We start from the raw sequence: 17,712 nt of genomic DNA, 5'->3' as shown, positions 1-17,712 counted from the left end.
TTTCTCTCCTCTTACTGCTTTGTAGCGTCTCTTTGCACTTCCCTTTGACAATGTTGTGTGTAGATCTCAGAGCTTCCTGTCATTGTTTATGAAGGAAAAGGCCAGATCCATACCAGTAAAAACTTTGATCTCACACTCCATTAAAGCTCCTCTATTTATCCCAGCTCTTGCTCAATCCACAGCTGAAGATCTAAGGTGGGAATGGGACCATGGCGTGACTTTTCAGTACTCCTCCGGCCCTTCTTGAACCTTCCATCAATCTTCCGGCACCTCTGAGCAGATGGGGAGTTGCTTTGAGGAAGACTGACAAAGGTCTTGCCTCACTTCTGTGGTCCTTTCTAGAGTAACACAGGCAGGCACCCAAACGTTTGACCTTTCATGGAATCCATTCGTATGTTCATCAAAGACTTCAGAATTCAGCTCATCGCCATTCCACCACAGGAACGTACAGTCTTCCAATGATCTTTTCTACTGTCTCCTAACTTCACAATCTCATACCGTTCTCAAGACGACTCCAATCTGGCTACCCTCTGGCACGGACTTTCACGGCCATGAAATAGCAACCCCCACTGCGGCAATGCATCCCATGTGTGAAGTAAATGAACTTCACTCCCATGCATATGGAACAACACTAGGTACCTCCTGGAAGGATTCAGACAAACAGTCCCTCAAATCACTCTCTGCGGCTGAGTGAGAAAGATTGCTGGGTACCGACTTGGTTCCTGTCGCTCTCACCTGATATGTTGGCAGAACATCTGCTGTCCTCTCTCCTCATTAACAAAAAAAACCATAGCTGGCTTTGTGGGTGGCAGATTTTCAAGCGATACCCCATAGCCCCGTCAAACCCCAGGAGACACATACCCGTCCCTCACTGCACTGCCCTTTGGTAAGAGCACAAGTGTCTGTCACTCAGTCGTGTCTGACTCTTTGTGACCTCATGGACTGTAGCCCACCAGGCTCCTCTGTCCATAGAATTCTCCAGGCAAGAATACTGGAGTGGGTTACCATTTCCTTCTCCAGGTAGGAGCACAAGGAAGCCTACAAAAATCTCCCCCTCAATAAGCATTCAGTGAGGACATGTGTGTGTAATATGAGTGTGTGCAGCACTTGGAACAATTCCTGGAATTCTGAAGGACTAAATAACTGCCTTCTACTATCTAGACAAGAATATTTTATCTCCAGGATAAAATAACTTATTTACTTACAAGCTGCAAATACCTCAGTATATGTATTATTCAAAAATTACGATGCATTTTCTAAGGCATCTTCCACGGTTCCATTTAAATGTCTAAATTAGATTTTAAACTGATCATGAGATTAACAAGGGTTTTCTTGAAGGAGTCTTTCGGAATGACTGGGAAAACGAAAAAGAGGCTACAAACCTGACTCTGGACTGGCACTGAGTCCACTTTATATCTGGTACCATCTCTGACCACCAGCTGCCTCTCTGCCTTTTCTGTAACAACAGACTGCTCCTTAGAGTCAGATGAGATTCGATATCTGACAGCCACATCTCCAAATGTGCCTGCAAGTCGGGTTACATTAATTTGGATGAACCTACGAAGGTTCTGCCCGATAAGTATGGACTGGTGATCTGAATACAGGGCAAATATTCCATGTGGGTCGTCATTTGCAGAAACAGAGAACCGAATGATGCATTTTTCTGTGTCCAGCTTTGCTCCTCCCTTCACTGAAACAAGCTGGAGCACATACACTTCCTCTATCTCAGGAGTATCATCTGGCAGCAAATGAACATCAAAGCTGGCCTCACTTTCTCCATCGGCAATGGTGAAAATTCCTTTTGTAGAATGAAAGTCTCCGGTAATATCAAACTCACTAGTTAATTCCCAGTAAACCTAAAACAAAAGGAAGAAAATCAACAAAGTTATATAACACAGTGTATTTAATCAAAATCCTTTAAATTCATTTACCTCAATTATATATAAAAGTTTGCATCAACAAGCGTGCATCAATATATTCAAATTTAAATTCTCCAAGTATCACTATTTAAGTAATCCAGAAACTGTCTTAACTCTTTGATGCTATTGTATGCCATTTGCAGGACAGGATAACAAAATGTCATTTCACCTGCTTCTAAAGTAGTATAAAATTTGACAAGATAAAGAGAAACAAATTAACTTTAAAATATATCAGTTCCACAAGTGCATTCAACAGTGAACCAAGACCATATTTGAGGGTAAAAAACAAGTAGATAATCTGATATTTACATTGGAATTTGTTTCTGTTTGTTTTTAATAAAAAGAGGATATCTAAGATTTTAAAAAATTAAGAATTTCTCCAAAGAAAAAACCTCTAAAAAATTTATTTTCCAAACATTTTTTACCTCCATAAAGTTTCACCTGAAGAAAAGTAACAACTAATCTCCAATACAGGGGAAAAGCTAAGTTTATAGAGAGATTTCACAAAATAAATTTAGCTAGCAAACAAATAAACTTGATCTGTTCAGTGAATATCTAGATAATTTAAAAGGGCATCTCAATGATATTGAGAATAAAGAATATATTAAGCAATTTGTAAAAATCATGGATAGTCCTGTTAAGCAGGAAAAAGCTTCACATTATATAGCAAATAAGAAATTACACATTATAGCAAACAAGAAAACAGTTCAGTCATATTATTTGATTAAATATGAGAAAGATCTTTTTAACATAACTGTAACTGAATATTTAAAGAGACAGCAGAGGTTGGTGCCGGTAGCCCAAAGGGGCCTCAGTGAACCTTCTCGGCCTGTGTGAAAATTCATGTCACTTCAGTTTATCAAAAACTTGAATTCTCCAGAACACGCAGTTTCTCTGTTCTTCTCAACCACAACCGTCAGTCAAACGATTACTCTGCTTAAAAATCCAAAGGAAAACGGTACCATAATCTCTCCTGATACACCCTTGATTCTTTTGACAAAGAAGGTAATGATCAGGGGCCCTTCCAGAGCTGATGGCTCCAAATAGGTCTCCTCAGACAAAGACTCGGGTGCAAACTGAATCACTCCATTAGGATCACCAAACTTCTCTATCTAGAAACAGAGCAAAGTGAAGACGTATGTAACAACTGCTGATGAAATTACAGTCTGCAAAGTACCAGTACGCTGATATGTTGTGTGTGTACAAGATAAACTGAGGGAATGGAAGAAACACAATAACGACACTTGGGTACGATTCTATCTGGCTGTGCAACTTTTAAAAACCTTCATTTCTCTGACTGTTACCTAAAGCAAGAAAGTTCTTATTCCCCAAGGATAATGGGAATAAGTGTTTAAAATATGACAATTTGTAGAACCTCAAAAGGATAGAACTTCAAAGCCTGAATGAGCTTTACTCACCTCATGTTTGCTTCATTTAACCAGCTAAGTTTAGCCAACCTCTTTCTACTGGTTATGATGTATTTATATTGATAATATGGAGGGAGATGATGGCCCTGTGAGGGTTAATTTTATGTGTCAGCCTGACTAGGCTAAAGTGCCCAACTGTTTGCTCAAATTCCTTCCAGATGTTGCTGTAATGACATTTTGTAGATGTGGTTAAAACTGACAACCAGCTGACGAAGGCAATAAAACTATTCTCAATAATGTGGATGGACCTCATCCAATGAGATAAAAGCTTTAAAGAGCAAACACTGAGGCTTCCCGGAGAAAAAGGAATTCTGCCTCAAGACCACAATTTAGGAATCCTGCTTGCATTTCCAGCCTGCTGGCCTGCGCCACGAAATTCAAACTCAAGAAGGCAACTTCATTTCATTCCTGAGCTTCCTGCCTGCTTTATGGATTCTGCTTTATGGATTCCTTCCACCTGTTTTATGTATTCTGACTTGCCAGCCCCCACAGTCATGGGATATAATTTCTTACAAAATGTCTCTCTTTCTTCATATCTGTTTCCCAACATTAACAGTTCCAGTTCTCTGGGGACATCTGACTTATACAGACCCCATATAAAAGAGGCTTTTCCAAACTTAGAAAAAGGTGCATCTCTCTACCTTTTTTTCCGTAACCTTGGTCTCCAGGACTTTCTGCCCCAATGGACTGGGTGATTCATACCAAATAAGTTGTATCTGGATCTGACTCACACCATCACTGTACTAACTGAAAAAGTACCATTCTTCCTTTCAACAGTCTGACTTGTGACTACCTGTGAACTCTGATGCCCTTTAACAGCAAAGATATCCAATGTTTATGATGCAACAAATGCCTCCTCTCGAAAAGTGCCAAATCTCCCCAAAGCATCAAATTTTCTCAAAAAGTGTAAAATATCTATTTCTCAGTATCTTAAAGAATTACCAATAATCAGCCTACGTAATAAACTAACGCAACAATCACAACATCTGACCCACAGGAATTACTATCACTTCATTGGGTTTTATGACTTTTAATTCATCATAAGCCCGTAGAGTTTCAACAAATGTAGGCACATTTTCCGAAAGATCCTTTAAAGCTGAAATTTTGTGGGAAAAATACAGTCAGACTTACTGTTAATGTAACATCTTTAGCTGTGGAGTCTAATTGAGCTTCTCCTCTCACAAGCTTAAGTTTAATAATGAAAGTCTTTTCAATTTCAATGTCATCATGTGGATAGATTACCAGAATGATGCTTCTCACTCCACCTTCCCCATCTCCAAAAGAGAAAGACCCGCTCACTGGGTCTGCAATGTCTCGGTTCTGTGGCGGTAAGGCTTCCTGAGAATTGGGTCCTACTATCTCCCAGTTCACCTGCAGGGTGTTTGTTTTTTTAAAGAAAACAATCAGCTTTAAACAAAGAATTTCTTTGCAAGATAGGCAGTATTGAAAATATATACATACATGTGAAAGTTATTCTAGAGTATCTCCCACAAAGCCCTATGTTATCAACTCATGTTGTTTAAAATAATCTTTACAAACATAAACTATGTAATCTAGAGAATATCCATTTTCATGAACAACAATATCTAACATGTAATGAAAACTCTGAATACCTGGTCATTTGTCATCATCACAGGATAACAAAAATACAAAAGTACATACTCTAAACAGAGTAATATAAACTTTTTAGGGCTTTCCAGGTGGCTCAGTAGTAAAGAATCTGCCTGCCAAAGCAGGAGATCCAGGTTCAATCCCTGGGTTGGGAAGACCCCTGGAGAAGGGAAAGGCAACCCACTCCAGTATTCTTGCCTGGAGAATCCCGTGGACAGAGGAGCCTGGTGGGCTACAGTCCATGGGGTCACAGAATCCGACATGACTGAGCAATTGAGCACACATGCAAACTTTGATATATACAAGTACAAACTGTCTTGCTAGTGCACAGGTTCTGTTCATCAAAACCTATCTGAATCATGTGAAAAGTCCATTGGGTATGCAGCAACAAGTACACTTAAATAAATTCCTAGTATAAGAGGAACAGAAATGATCAGAGTTATAAGAAACAGAATTTTTATGTTGAAACAAGGGAATCATTTAAAGTTTCTGTAATTTAAAATTATATACTTCTCACATCCATAAAGAAAGAAAACTGGACACTTGTCTTTGCTTCTTTCATCTTTGATCGGCGTGAGACACAGCTGACCACTTCTTTCTCTGGAAACACTGCATCCCATCTTCCTTGGCTTACGTGATACTTATATGGCACAAGTCATCCTAATTTTCCTTCTCTACATCTCAGTCTTCTTGGCTGGTTCTCCTTCCTCCAATCCATAAATGCTGGGAGCCCAGGACTTGGGTCTGTATCTTTTCCATCCCTGTCTACACTCCTCGGGCCTCAGGGTTTCAAATGCCTCCAAGTATGTCACCACCTTCCAGATCGGTGTTTTGACCCTTGCACTGGGCTGTCCTGCCGCTATCCCAAATCAACAATGCCAAAGCAGAACTCTGACTTTTCCCCCAAGCTTCGACATCTTAATAAACAGCACTACGATGTAACCAGTTGCTCCTCTAAAATTTCTAGGTTAACCTTTATTCCTCTATGTCCCTCAGGCTCCACCAGCCCTCGTGTATTTCTCCTCCAAAATACACTCAACCTCTGTTCACGCCTGGCCATCTGTACCTCTCTCCCTGTCGGAGCCATTGTTAGCTCCGCTGTGGGCTCTAGAGGGCAACACCCTTCTAATTCCCCTCCCTGCTCCTACTCTGGCTTTTGGACAACCCATTTCCTTCGCAGTTCTAAGTGAGCCGACGACCCGGTGACATTGATATCACTCCTTTGCTTAAAACTCTCTGATGGCGTCCTATTGGCACTTCGACTCATCTCCAATCTGATTTTAGAAAGTTCTCTGTGGTCAAACACCTACAGGCCCCTATGATCTAACCTGGGCTGTTAGCCCTTCATTTCCAAGCCCACCCTCCGCCTGGATCTCTTCACACCTCAAGCATACCAGGTCTGTAGGTCTGCACTATCTAGTCCCTCTGCGCAAACGCTCAGCCCCTAACGATTACATGAGCACCTCTTTCAGCTTAAATATCACACCCTCACCATTAATCAAGGGTAGCCAGCAGGAAACAATGTGTTACTAGACAACCAATGGATCACTGAAGAAATCAAAGAGGAGATTAAAAAATACCGAGAAACAAACCACAGCAAAAACACAGTGATCCAAAACCTACGGGATGCAGCAAAAGCAGTTCTAAGATGGAAGTTTATAGCAATTTGTTTGCTTATTGTTTGAAAATTCTAAGAGAACAGGGACGAACTGTGTCCTCCTAACCTGTGCGTTCTCAGGGACTATGACAGGGTCTGGCACATGGAAAGTACTCAACAAATATACTTGCTGATGTAATGAGTTTTACCAGAACCCTTCATTTAATTGTTAACTTTCTCTCAAGAGTTCCCTGAAGGCAGCGGTATGCCTCATACATTTTTATGTATTTCATAGGATTTGGAAACTGCTTTACATCTACTTGGTAATTAATAAATATTATTGACTGTGAATAAATGAACATATTTGAGAAATAAGAAAATCCAACACCATAACTATCAATCAAAATTATTTTAAAAATCATGGGGAAAAAAATAACTCTACCTGAATCTCTCCCAAGAGTCCTCCAGCCCGCTCCAGCATCAAGGGTAAAATCATTGTGGAACTGGGATTAGGAACAGAAACTCTGCTTTGATTGAGAAATCTTACTACCCCAAAAGGAGAGTCACTCTTGGCAATCGTGATTCTGCACACTAGATGGCGCCCAAGGACCGCTCCGCCAGTAGCTCCAATGAGCATAATTTCAATGGGCTCCTCAAATTCACTGCATAGCAAGAAGGAGCAATTCTGTGAGTCTAAACATAATAAAATGCTTCTAAAACCCAAATAACTAGTCATTTGCCAAATTGGTCATACATATTCAAGGCGCAGTAGTCACACACCAAGCGCTAAGGAGAGGGTGCTCAGCTAGAAGCATGAAATGATCAACTTCAATATTACATAACCTGCAAGTTATTAGACTTTCTTCCCCTCTTTTTAATTGCTTAATGAATTAAAGAAGTGATTTTCAGGATGTTTCCACATTCTGACTGTAGACTTTTCAATCTAGACGAACAAAAATCAGTATTTCTTCTTCTATTTGAGAAAAAGTGACACATAATCACTGTGGTCTCTCATTCCCTTTTTCCCTACCCCTGCACCCCACCCACTAGAGTTCCTCACTCATTTCTCCATGGGCACAACTATAATCAAAAATTCTATTTTCAGGGCAAAACACAGGTAAGGACTGGAACACAATATTCATGATTTACATATGTGCATGTTACATAGGAAACAGTATTACCTTTCATCGTCATCAATGATGGAAACATTTATAAAACTTAAGTTCTGCCCATGCTGAAAGGTGACTGAACTACCATGCAGAACATAATCGACACCACCAGGAACTGCAGAGGAGCTCTGAGAGATGAAATCAGCGGTCACACGGCCGTAAGTGCCATGAAGTCTCTGCACGGGAATCATGATCGTCCCTGTGTCTTCCTCCACTGGAACAGGAATGTGCAATGAATTAGTATGCCAACCAAAGAAACTGACTTTAATATGGCTCAGTTAAATCAAACATGACAATTAAATATAACAGGACGATGCAAGCACTCAATTTTTCTGCAGTTCGTTTCTCGCTTTGAAGAACCATTAGTGGACACGTCACAACTTACTTTTTATCAGCGAAGGCATTCTACCTCTGTGTGCCACATACGAGTAAATAACCCTTACTGGTAGACAAACTGGTAGATAATGGTAGACGAACACAAAAAACACTTAAAACATGTGTAATGTACTCAAAGGAAACCATTCTGGATTGTTTGTGCATATTTAATTGAAACACTGGTAACATTAAAAAATAAGGTATATTTTAGTTATATCATATGAGTGTTTTAAAAGTCCAGATATAAGTGTGATTCTATTACATTTTTCTGCTTCTACTTGTAAATCTGAACATATATCCTCGATGTTTGATTTCAACTTAAGAATTCTATTCAAAAGTTTATTTCTTCTTCAGCTATACTAATATCAGTATATTAAAATATCATTTAATAGAGCTCATAATAGCCACGGCTAAGTAGTACTGAACTCACATTGTAATTATCACTATGCATTGTGCAAATCTTCCCAAAGACAGTGAATCAAACAGAGAACAGAAAAAAGACCCCATTTTTTTCTTGGTATAAAAATGCAGCCTGACTTCTACTTGCTGTAGGTTGAAGTTTGCAAAATGATTATGTCTTCTATGATGCTACCCATGAAGCCAATAATAAATCACTCCTAAAGTGATTTCTGATGAACTTTAAAATGGCAGATAACAAAAGAATTTGACAGAGGCGATGAAGGTGATAAACTGATTGCAATAATAAGAAAAAATGTTTATTTTGAAAGGTATATTCATATTCTGCCTTTCAACAAAAACAGAAAGGCAGCCAACTACTTCTACCCAGGAGGATGTACAGGGTGTATAACCATATATTCCACATTCCACTTCTACATGAGGGGAGAATTGGCCACAGAAGGCAAGCTGCTATTAGGAACTGTTTGAAGAAAGCATGATTGGGAGTCCAGATACTATCTGTGCCTGCAGTCCAGTAAAATGTTTCAAAGGTGATTATTCATTAGAAAATGAATATTCACTGATTTTTAATTGCAAAGGAAATTAAGCACTGCATAAATTAGAACTACACTCATAAAACTCTTCAAAATATAAACATTTTAATAATCCTAAAATTAAACATAATTTCTCTAAATGCCTTATTCCTAACCATTCCATTTTGTCATACACAAGTGAGAGTCAAGAATGTCCGAAGGTAACTCAAAATATGTTCTAAAAATGAATACAAATATAAACACATAAAGGCATAAATAAATACAAAGTATATATGTAAACATGCACATGTACACACACATCCCAAACCAAGAAAATGCATGTAGGAATTCAAACTGATAATGTCATGCTCAGGTACTCTGATTCAGAATTGGTGCTAAACTTGTAAGTAAGGTTACTGAACCTACCTTCAAAGGTGGTATACCTTGGGTCAAATTCAATGATTCCCTCTGCATTATCATTTTTCATTATGATAATTCGGACAATGGAGATGTTTCCTATTTCAGGAGGTTGGTCTATTTGAAGTCCATTTTCTTGGATGGTAAAATCATACCCTCTTGCAAAGTCATAAAAAATAAAATAAAATAAACTGAGTACATAATTGCTTAGCATAAATTGAAGAAGGGTCCTACTAGCTCCTGTAATTGAGTCATGAAGCTCAACACGAAAATACCTTTCTTTTCTGAAATGATGTTTGAAATAGATTTCTGCACTGCTCTCAGTTATTACTGCCTGGATAAAATCAAAACTAATACAATGTTACTAAACTTAGGCCATGGGAGGATAATAAAATTATAAGGAAATTGGGAAGAAGTTGGAAAATGAACTTCTGGGGCTGGGAAGGTACTGCTGAACATACACTAAACCACTTTAGTCCTTCAATTTCTAAATTCTATTTACCTAGTATTTTTAACCTACCTAGCTTTGAAAGCTCATCAACATGATTATATATAAGGTAAAATTAGAAAATTGGGCATTAAATATTAAGATAAACTGTTATCAACAGTCTGAGAAGGATTATGGCTTAGCTGCTTACCATAACTTAATACCAAGGCAATAAGTTTTCTAGAAACTAGGAAAATTGGGTTTATACTGAACTTTCCTTTTCAGATCAAAGTAAGCCTGGAAACGTATCTGGAAGAAAACATTACTTCCTTAGAATTAAGCTTAAGTAGGAACTGGGTTTTTTAAAGGATAACAATGAGGACAAATGCTTCAAGCCCTACTTAGTTAAAAACACAGATATAATATCACACATAATGTGCTATGCTTATCAAAGTTCACTCAATTAATTAAAACTGATCAGCTCATGTTTTAACACATTTAATACAGGACAAATTCATTCCCATCATCAGACACAGACTCATTTCCGGCAATTGAAGATTTGAAGGGTTTGTGAGCTCACAGCTAATTTTTCCCAGGGGAATAATATACACTCTGCCTCCTTCAGTGAAATATTTTAGTTAGAAGAAAGCTTTAAAAAATGGCATTAATATCACCAATGCAAAAACATTTTCGTTGCATGCACAAGTAAACTTCCTCTAAGAACTATCTAAATGCAAACAGGATTCCAGTTGAAGGTTATGCGTGAGCCAGACGTGCTGAGGTGCTCCTTCTGCCACACAACCTCCGAGTATTTCATCCATTTCATCATGGAACACTTGTTCCCCACCCTGTTAATCAAGTCGCTCCCACTAAATCAGAAAACAAGAGAGTCTTAACAGGGTTAATTCTTGATCTTCAATGAATCCCAACTATCTCTGACTCAAAAATTCTTCTCCTGCTTTAAAAATGCCATTGGGCAAATATCTACCTCATTCATCCACAAAAAAGATAAAACAGTCTTCGGAGAGACCAAGGAAAGAAATCTCTCAGTCCAGCCCCTTCTGTGGTGTAGAGACAAGAGAAGGGGGAACCAGAATCCGCTGCCAGCTGACCTTTGACTTAGAGAACAGCTCCTCTCTTTTCTCACCAATTACTACCAGCTAACGCTGTGTTCAATTCTCTTGCTACTCAGAGTGACTTCACACAATGGAAACGCACACTTTCAACTTTCAAGAGAAAAAGTCATATTTTACAACGTAGTATAATTAAGAGGCTTCGCCACCACGTCCCGTCCCAGTGTCACACGAATGTGAGAAAAAGCCGGGGCAGACCATCTTAGAGCTTAGAATTAATCCCTGCACAGCCCAGCGCTGACTCATCCTTTCTCTCTTTTTCCTAATTCTCTCTTTCACTTTACCTTCCCAGGAGTTCCACCTCCGTCAGCACGAGGGAAAACTCTTCTGGACCTTCCGGAAGGCTGTCATCAAGGATTTCAATGTGCACGCTCTTCACCGTCTCTCCGGCTTCGAACAGGAGCTGCGCGGGAGGGGGCAGGAAGTCCTTGCCCGCCGCGGCCGTCCCGCTCACGGCCTCCACGCAGAGCCTCACGCGGCCGAGGGACCCACCCGATCGGGCGACTGTGAGGTTCACCTGCGCGACAAGCAGTGTTTTTTCACTTGGTTTGGGTGAGTACTCTACCACGCCAGACTGAATTCTGAGCGTCTCTAATTTTGCTTACCAGGATTACCTGGAAGTTCTATGCAAATTGATTAAAAATATATGTATAAAGTCGACATGAAAACGACAGCAGGAGCACATGAAATCAGCTTGAAAACTTGAGAATGTGAACGTAGACACACCTTTTAAAGACCGCTCGTGATACGAAAGAGAAAGAGCACTTCGCGCACCTTTTGTACGTCCTCGGCCACTCGCAGCTGCTCTTGAGAAAAGGCGAACCGGCCGTAGGGAAAGTCACTGGCCGCCACGGTGATGTTGGCGGTGGTGCCAGCCTCGCTCAACACTCCGCCCTCGCTGACCGCAGTGAGCTGAAACTCATAGAAGCGCTTTTCCTCGGGAAGGTCATCGCTCAGAACCTAGAGACGAACAGAAACAGCCATTCGCAGCAGAATCTGAACATTTAGCGAAAAATAAACATCACATCAGCAACAGCAGGCTGTGATATTAAGCCTGCCGCCCCCCGCCCCCAACCACACGGATGCACACTCACGGCAAAGGGCGTGAGAGCAGTCAGTACCCGTGATACCTGGATCACCACAGCGGCCGCAGACTGCCCGTCTCGCATCGTCAGCTTTCCCGATGTTTCGGCAAATTCCTCCAAGGAGGGAGGGACTATCCGCCAGGACACGGTGACCTCCCGGGCAATCGCTGGGCCACGAATAAGGCTACAACAAGGTAAAATGTATATTCCAATACATTTTTATTGAAAGAGCTTTCCCTAGATATCTGCTTAGTCCTTCAACAATAAACAATTTCCATTTATTTCCAGAACATTATGCATTTGTTTAAAACCTGGTATTAGAGCACAGTTCATTTATACCACTGGCTTAGTTCCAGGTGTACGGTAAACTGAATCAGTTATACACGTGCATATATTCACTCTTTTTTAGATTCTTTGCCCACACAGGTCTTTACAGAGTAGGCGTAGAGTTCCGTGTGCAATACAGTAGGCTCTTGTTAGTTATTGTTTTACATACCAAAGTGTCAAAGTGTCAGCTGTTCGGTCCTGTCCTACTCTCTGCGACCCCATGGACTGTAGCCCACCAGGCTCCTCTGTCCATGGGATTCTCCAGGCAAGAACACTGGAGTGGGGTGCCATTCCCTTCTCCAGAGGATCTTCCAGACCCAAGGCTCAAGCCAAGATCTCTTGTATTGCAGGCAGACTCTTTACTATTTGAGCCACTGGGAAGCCCCATTTTACATATATAGTAGTGGGTATATATCAATTTCAGTTTCCCAATTTATTCCTCCCCCACCCTACCCTCTGGTAATTATAAGTTTGTTTTATCCACCTGTGGGTCTATTTCTGTTCTGTAGATAAGTTCCTTTGTACCCTTTTTTAGATTCCACATATAAGCGGTATCATGATATTTAAATTTCTCTGTCTGACTTACTTCACTCAGTATGACAATCTAGGTCCATCCATGTTGTTGCAAATGGCATTATTTTAAGAACATTATTTGCATGTAAACAACCTTATCTATCAACTATAAAGCAAATGAAAGTCATATAATCCTAAGACAGTAACACCCAAAATACTGAACTTAATTTACTTGACAACAATACCGGCAAAAGCTGAACACTAAAAGTATAAAGCTGAAAGGGAATTTTTTAAAAAAATGTATGTATAGATTCCTCACGTACTACACAAAATATAAAGCTCAGACTAAAGAACAGGAAACACTTCATACATGCAATGCTACTGCAAAAACAACCAAAAAGACAAAAGTTTTAACATAAATCCAGCTACTTTATTGATAGTTGCTATCCCACCCCTCATGAGAGAATTCATAATAAACAAAATTGCCTATGATCATAATGTTGTTATTTTTGTTTAGTTGCTAATTTGTGTCCATATTTTTTGAGACCCCTTGGATATAGCCCACCAGGCTCCTCTGTTCATGGGATTTTCCAGGCAAGAATAGTAGAGTGGGTTGACATTTTCTTCTCCAGAGAATCTTCCCAACCCAGGGATCTAACCTGCCATCTCCCGTGTCTGTTGAGTTGGCAGGCAGGATTCTTTACCGCTGCACCACCTGGGAATATCTTAGTTACATAACAGGTCCTAATTTTAGAACATCTTAAAATCTTTGATTCAGATGATTTTTTAAGGAATGATTTTGTAGCTCAGATACACAAGTAGCTCCTATTTTATGGCATAAGTGACAAAACAGGGCTGAGAGCATAGATCTCCTGACGTTGCTCAATATGCTTTCCTCGTCATGGGCTCTGCAAATCATCTAAAGACCACAAACCTCAGATTTGACATTAAGACAGGTCAAAACATACCTTCAGTGTTTATCAAAAATGTGTTCTCACCCCAGGATTGTACCAATTTATAAGAAGAATATGTCTGCACTGAGAACAATGTATTTAGGGCATAAAAATGCTAATTACATACAACTTCAAAATTCTCACCTGGGCAATAAAAATCATGAAGCCCTTACCTGATGATGGCAGTACCATTATATTTTGCTGAAGGTTCTCCAATGAGGACATGCCTAGATGATGGAGCTATCCCAACTTCTCCAGATGATCCCTTATCTCCTCGAATGATTATTGATGCACTACCTGAATTCAAGATGATACATAATACCACTCATGTAGAAAACACATGTATTCACTTAATACACACCTGGCAATGTCTAAGGGATTTACATATATGAATCCTGTGAGTTAATCCTCATGATAAGCATGTAAGTTAGGAATTAATATTATCCTCATTTTACCAACAAAGACGTGTAAGCACACAGAGGCATTGAAGACAGTAAGGCATATGACTTGCCCATGATCACATTTTAATGAAAGGGATAAAGTGGGCAGTACTTCCAATACCACTCCCATGACCAGCAAGTATGGGATTGCATTCTACCCCATGCATTAATGCACTTCTGCAGTAACCATTCTGCAGTTCCCTGCGATTGGCTCTGTGGTTAGATGGCTATATCTGTTAGCTATGCAGCAAAAGCAAGAATTCTTGGGGACCCATTTTTATTTTTAGTTTTCTGACAACCATTTGCTTCTAAATATTTATAAAATGTGTCAAGTATTCCTACAAGTGTGGAAATAAAAATCATGTCAAGTAATTTGAGTATTCATATCATAATCTGGTAGTAACTTAAATGAACTTGTTTCCAGAACCACACATTAGAGTTTCAAGAAACAAAGGACTGGATTATTACACTATCATTCTCTAAGACAATGGATTAATAGCACCAACAGTGGTTTATCAAGTGTAAGTATGTCACAGTTAGGAATATATTATGATTTTTTTTTATGTTAACAAATGATTTACCTTGATCCACTGGTATACTCTTGTCCTTGCATCTAGTTAGTCCATAGAAACATCAACTCTGCTGTTTAACACAATGTAAATAACTGAGCTAGCTGACTTAAGATTTACGTAAGAATATAACGCAAAGATATGATTGACTCAAATGCCCGAAGGAAAGTACTCTGGATAAAAATGCAAAAAGATTAACTACCCTAGGTAACATCCGGGGTGACAGTATATGATACTCTCTACAATTCTAAGAATTTCCTTGGCCACAGAATTCTGCTTCTTTGGCCACAAACCCTTGCACAGGATGAAGTTCTTCATGCAACAGGAACTAAGCTTTCATAGCAATGTTGCTGTGCCATTTTTTATGGGAATTACATAATGAAACCATTTTAGCACCATTAATCCTCTTTCTCCAGATGTAAGAAACAAATTTTCACATGGACCACAGGCAAATGAGAATTATGATGCCTGTTTCTGAACGGTCGAAATATCTAAGCAGTTATTTTATGATGAAAACAGGTATAGATAGGCTAAAAGAGACATAATAACAGGCTAAGTTTTAAAATAACATCTTATTACAAAAGTAACGGTGGTCATTTTAAGTATGTGTAGAAAATACAGATACTCAAAAACCACTATCAACATTTCAAGTAAGTAATTCCTAATGTTTATGACATGCACATGACAAAAGTGGGATTACACTGAACACGTTGTTATAAAGCCAGTTTTATGAACTCAAGAATTATCCATGTAATTAAATGTTCTTAATTTTGATGCAAGTAAGGCTTTTTCTGCCACGTTTTTTGAATACCTACAGAGTATTCTGTTAAATTTAACCAGTCCCCTGCTGTTCGGTCATTTAGGAAGCTTTCATACTTTACTTTATGAACAGTACTAAAATAAACATCTTAATTTATTTTTTTAAAATCACACAGCTATGTAGTATGAAAACCTTGGCGTGTGACCCTAACAATACTGTGTATTATAATTTTACCTTTAAAAAGTCCTTAGCTGTTATTCAAGTAGGAAATAACATCCTCATGTTTTAACAGACATTTTATGAATTGTAAAAACAAACACTACCCATCATTGTAATTACTGATTATTTGGTCACATTTTTCAAAAAAACTACTTTTTCATTTCCAAACACGTCACTGTCTCTTACCTTTTACTGGAGATATTTCTACCTCATCAACTGAGAGCAGCTGAATGGTGAAATGCCTGTCCTCCTCCAACGTGGCGTCCTGAAGTGCATGCAACACAATGGTCTTCTGGGACTCAGTCTACACCAAATGAGAGGATAACACGTGTTTTCAGAGTGGCCAAACTTAAGTTTTGAATATTCTCATCAGCAGAATGATATTTAAGTTCATAAGCACTTTTTCAAGGTGCCTTTCTTTAAACCCTTTAGAATTACGGGTTTCTTCCAGAAATAATTATTACATAAAAATTAGCTCTGAGCAAAAATCCCATTAAGATTCTCAACAGGAAGAAGGGGGAAATTTTTAACACAACTTTCAAATTTACTGAAAATTTTCAACCACTGAAAGTTGACTCACTTGAGTTAAATGGTCACAGTATGACGTAAATAAATCACAGTGAGAGGTTGAATACTTGCAAGGGTTATCTGCCTACTACCCGTTTCTGCTACTTGCTTTCTACCCACTCCTGCTTCCTTCCTGTTCCTTTCGCAGGTGTTGATCTCAAGAGAGCTCATATTATTCCTTCCCTCTCTGGTCTTACACTTAGCTCAGTAATTTCTTGGAACATATGGTAAGTTTTCAGTACAGACTGGAAGAGAAAGAACAAGGAAAAGCAAATACACAGAAGACAGCAAGCTTAATACTTTGCGATGTAACCATGACAGAAATCATTTTTATCTTTAAGGTCTCCGATGCTGACTGAAAAAAGTCCAGTTTTTCCCACGCATCACTAAACAGTTTTCCACAGTTTGAATTCTGCTGTTTATTTCTTCTTATCTCAGTTTTACAGGCTTCCCTGGTGGCTCAGTGGTAAAGAAGTCGCCTGCCAGTGCAGGAGATGCAGATTCCATCCCTGGGTTGTAAAGATCCCCTGGAGAAGGGAATGGCAACCCACTCTGGTATTCTTGAGTGGAAAATCCCATGGACAGAGGAGCCGGGCGGGCTACAGTCCAAGGGGTCGCAAAAGATTTGGACATGACTTTGAGACTAAACAATAAGAATCTTAGTTCTGCAATCATCTTTTGAGATTTTTATTTATTAAAAGTATTATTTTAATCTCTTCACTCTAGATTCTCCTTCTTCAGAGTTCCTTTTTTTCTATTTTATAGTATCTTCTTAAAAATTTTATATAAGAGCTGACAGGAAAATGTATACTTCCTGCCTCAGGCAGGAAGGCACTCATGGAAAATCTAAACTTCCTGGAATACAGTAAACCACTCTCACCCCTTCTACTTTCCACACACTGTCAGCTAGCTGAACTATGTGCCTAGCTACACAGCCATTTGTCAGAGTGGAGACGTAGGTGTGTCAGAGTTGAATACCCAAGGACAACACAGCTGTTATGCAGAAGTAAATGAAATGCACCAGGCTGCAAAGCAAGAAGCAAGATGCAGAGAGTCAAATCCAGAGTCACCCACAAGCTTATCCCTCCTGGTGTTCAGTACTCTGATCAAGGATGGCCTTATTCCCTGGGGGACAGACCAGACTATTTGCCACTTTGGCATGGATATCATGCTAACATCAGATAACCTTTCTAATCATCTGGGAAGCAGATCCAGTGATTAGAATCTGGTAACTGAAAACTGACTGCTCATTATTACTATGTGAAATCTTCAAAG

General features: G+C 39.3%; 1 protein-coding gene across 1 annotated transcript in view; it reads right to left on the bottom strand.

The window, feature by feature from the left end:
* The window catches only part of ADGRV1 (adhesion G protein-coupled receptor V1), a 544,484-nt gene that overhangs the window by 349,570 nt on the left and 177,202 nt on the right, over positions 1-17,712 (bottom strand). Inside the window, exons 60-70 of the mRNA XM_070465812.1 lie at positions 16,057-16,174; positions 14,056-14,179; positions 12,135-12,273; positions 11,779-11,964; positions 11,289-11,521; positions 9,454-9,602; positions 7,736-7,937; positions 6,997-7,216; positions 4,478-4,717; positions 2,882-3,031; positions 1,383-1,856 (exon numbers count right to left, since the gene is read on the bottom strand). Coding sequence (XP_070321913.1) covers positions 1,383-1,856; positions 2,882-3,031; positions 4,478-4,717; positions 6,997-7,216; positions 7,736-7,937; positions 9,454-9,602; positions 11,289-11,521; positions 11,779-11,964; positions 12,135-12,273; positions 14,056-14,179; positions 16,057-16,174 — 2,235 coding nt within the window. The remainder of the gene's footprint in view (positions 1-1,382; positions 1,857-2,881; positions 3,032-4,477; positions 4,718-6,996; positions 7,217-7,735; positions 7,938-9,453; positions 9,603-11,288; positions 11,522-11,778; positions 11,965-12,134; positions 12,274-14,055; positions 14,180-16,056; positions 16,175-17,712) is intronic.

The sequence above is a fragment of the Odocoileus virginianus genome, chromosome 3 (genome assembly GCF_023699985.2).
Source record: "Odocoileus virginianus isolate 20LAN1187 ecotype Illinois chromosome 3, Ovbor_1.2, whole genome shotgun sequence".
NCBI classification, from domain to species: Eukaryota; Metazoa; Chordata; class Mammalia; order Artiodactyla; family Cervidae; genus Odocoileus; species Odocoileus virginianus.
This window is presented reverse-complemented; position numbering and strand designations above follow the sequence as displayed.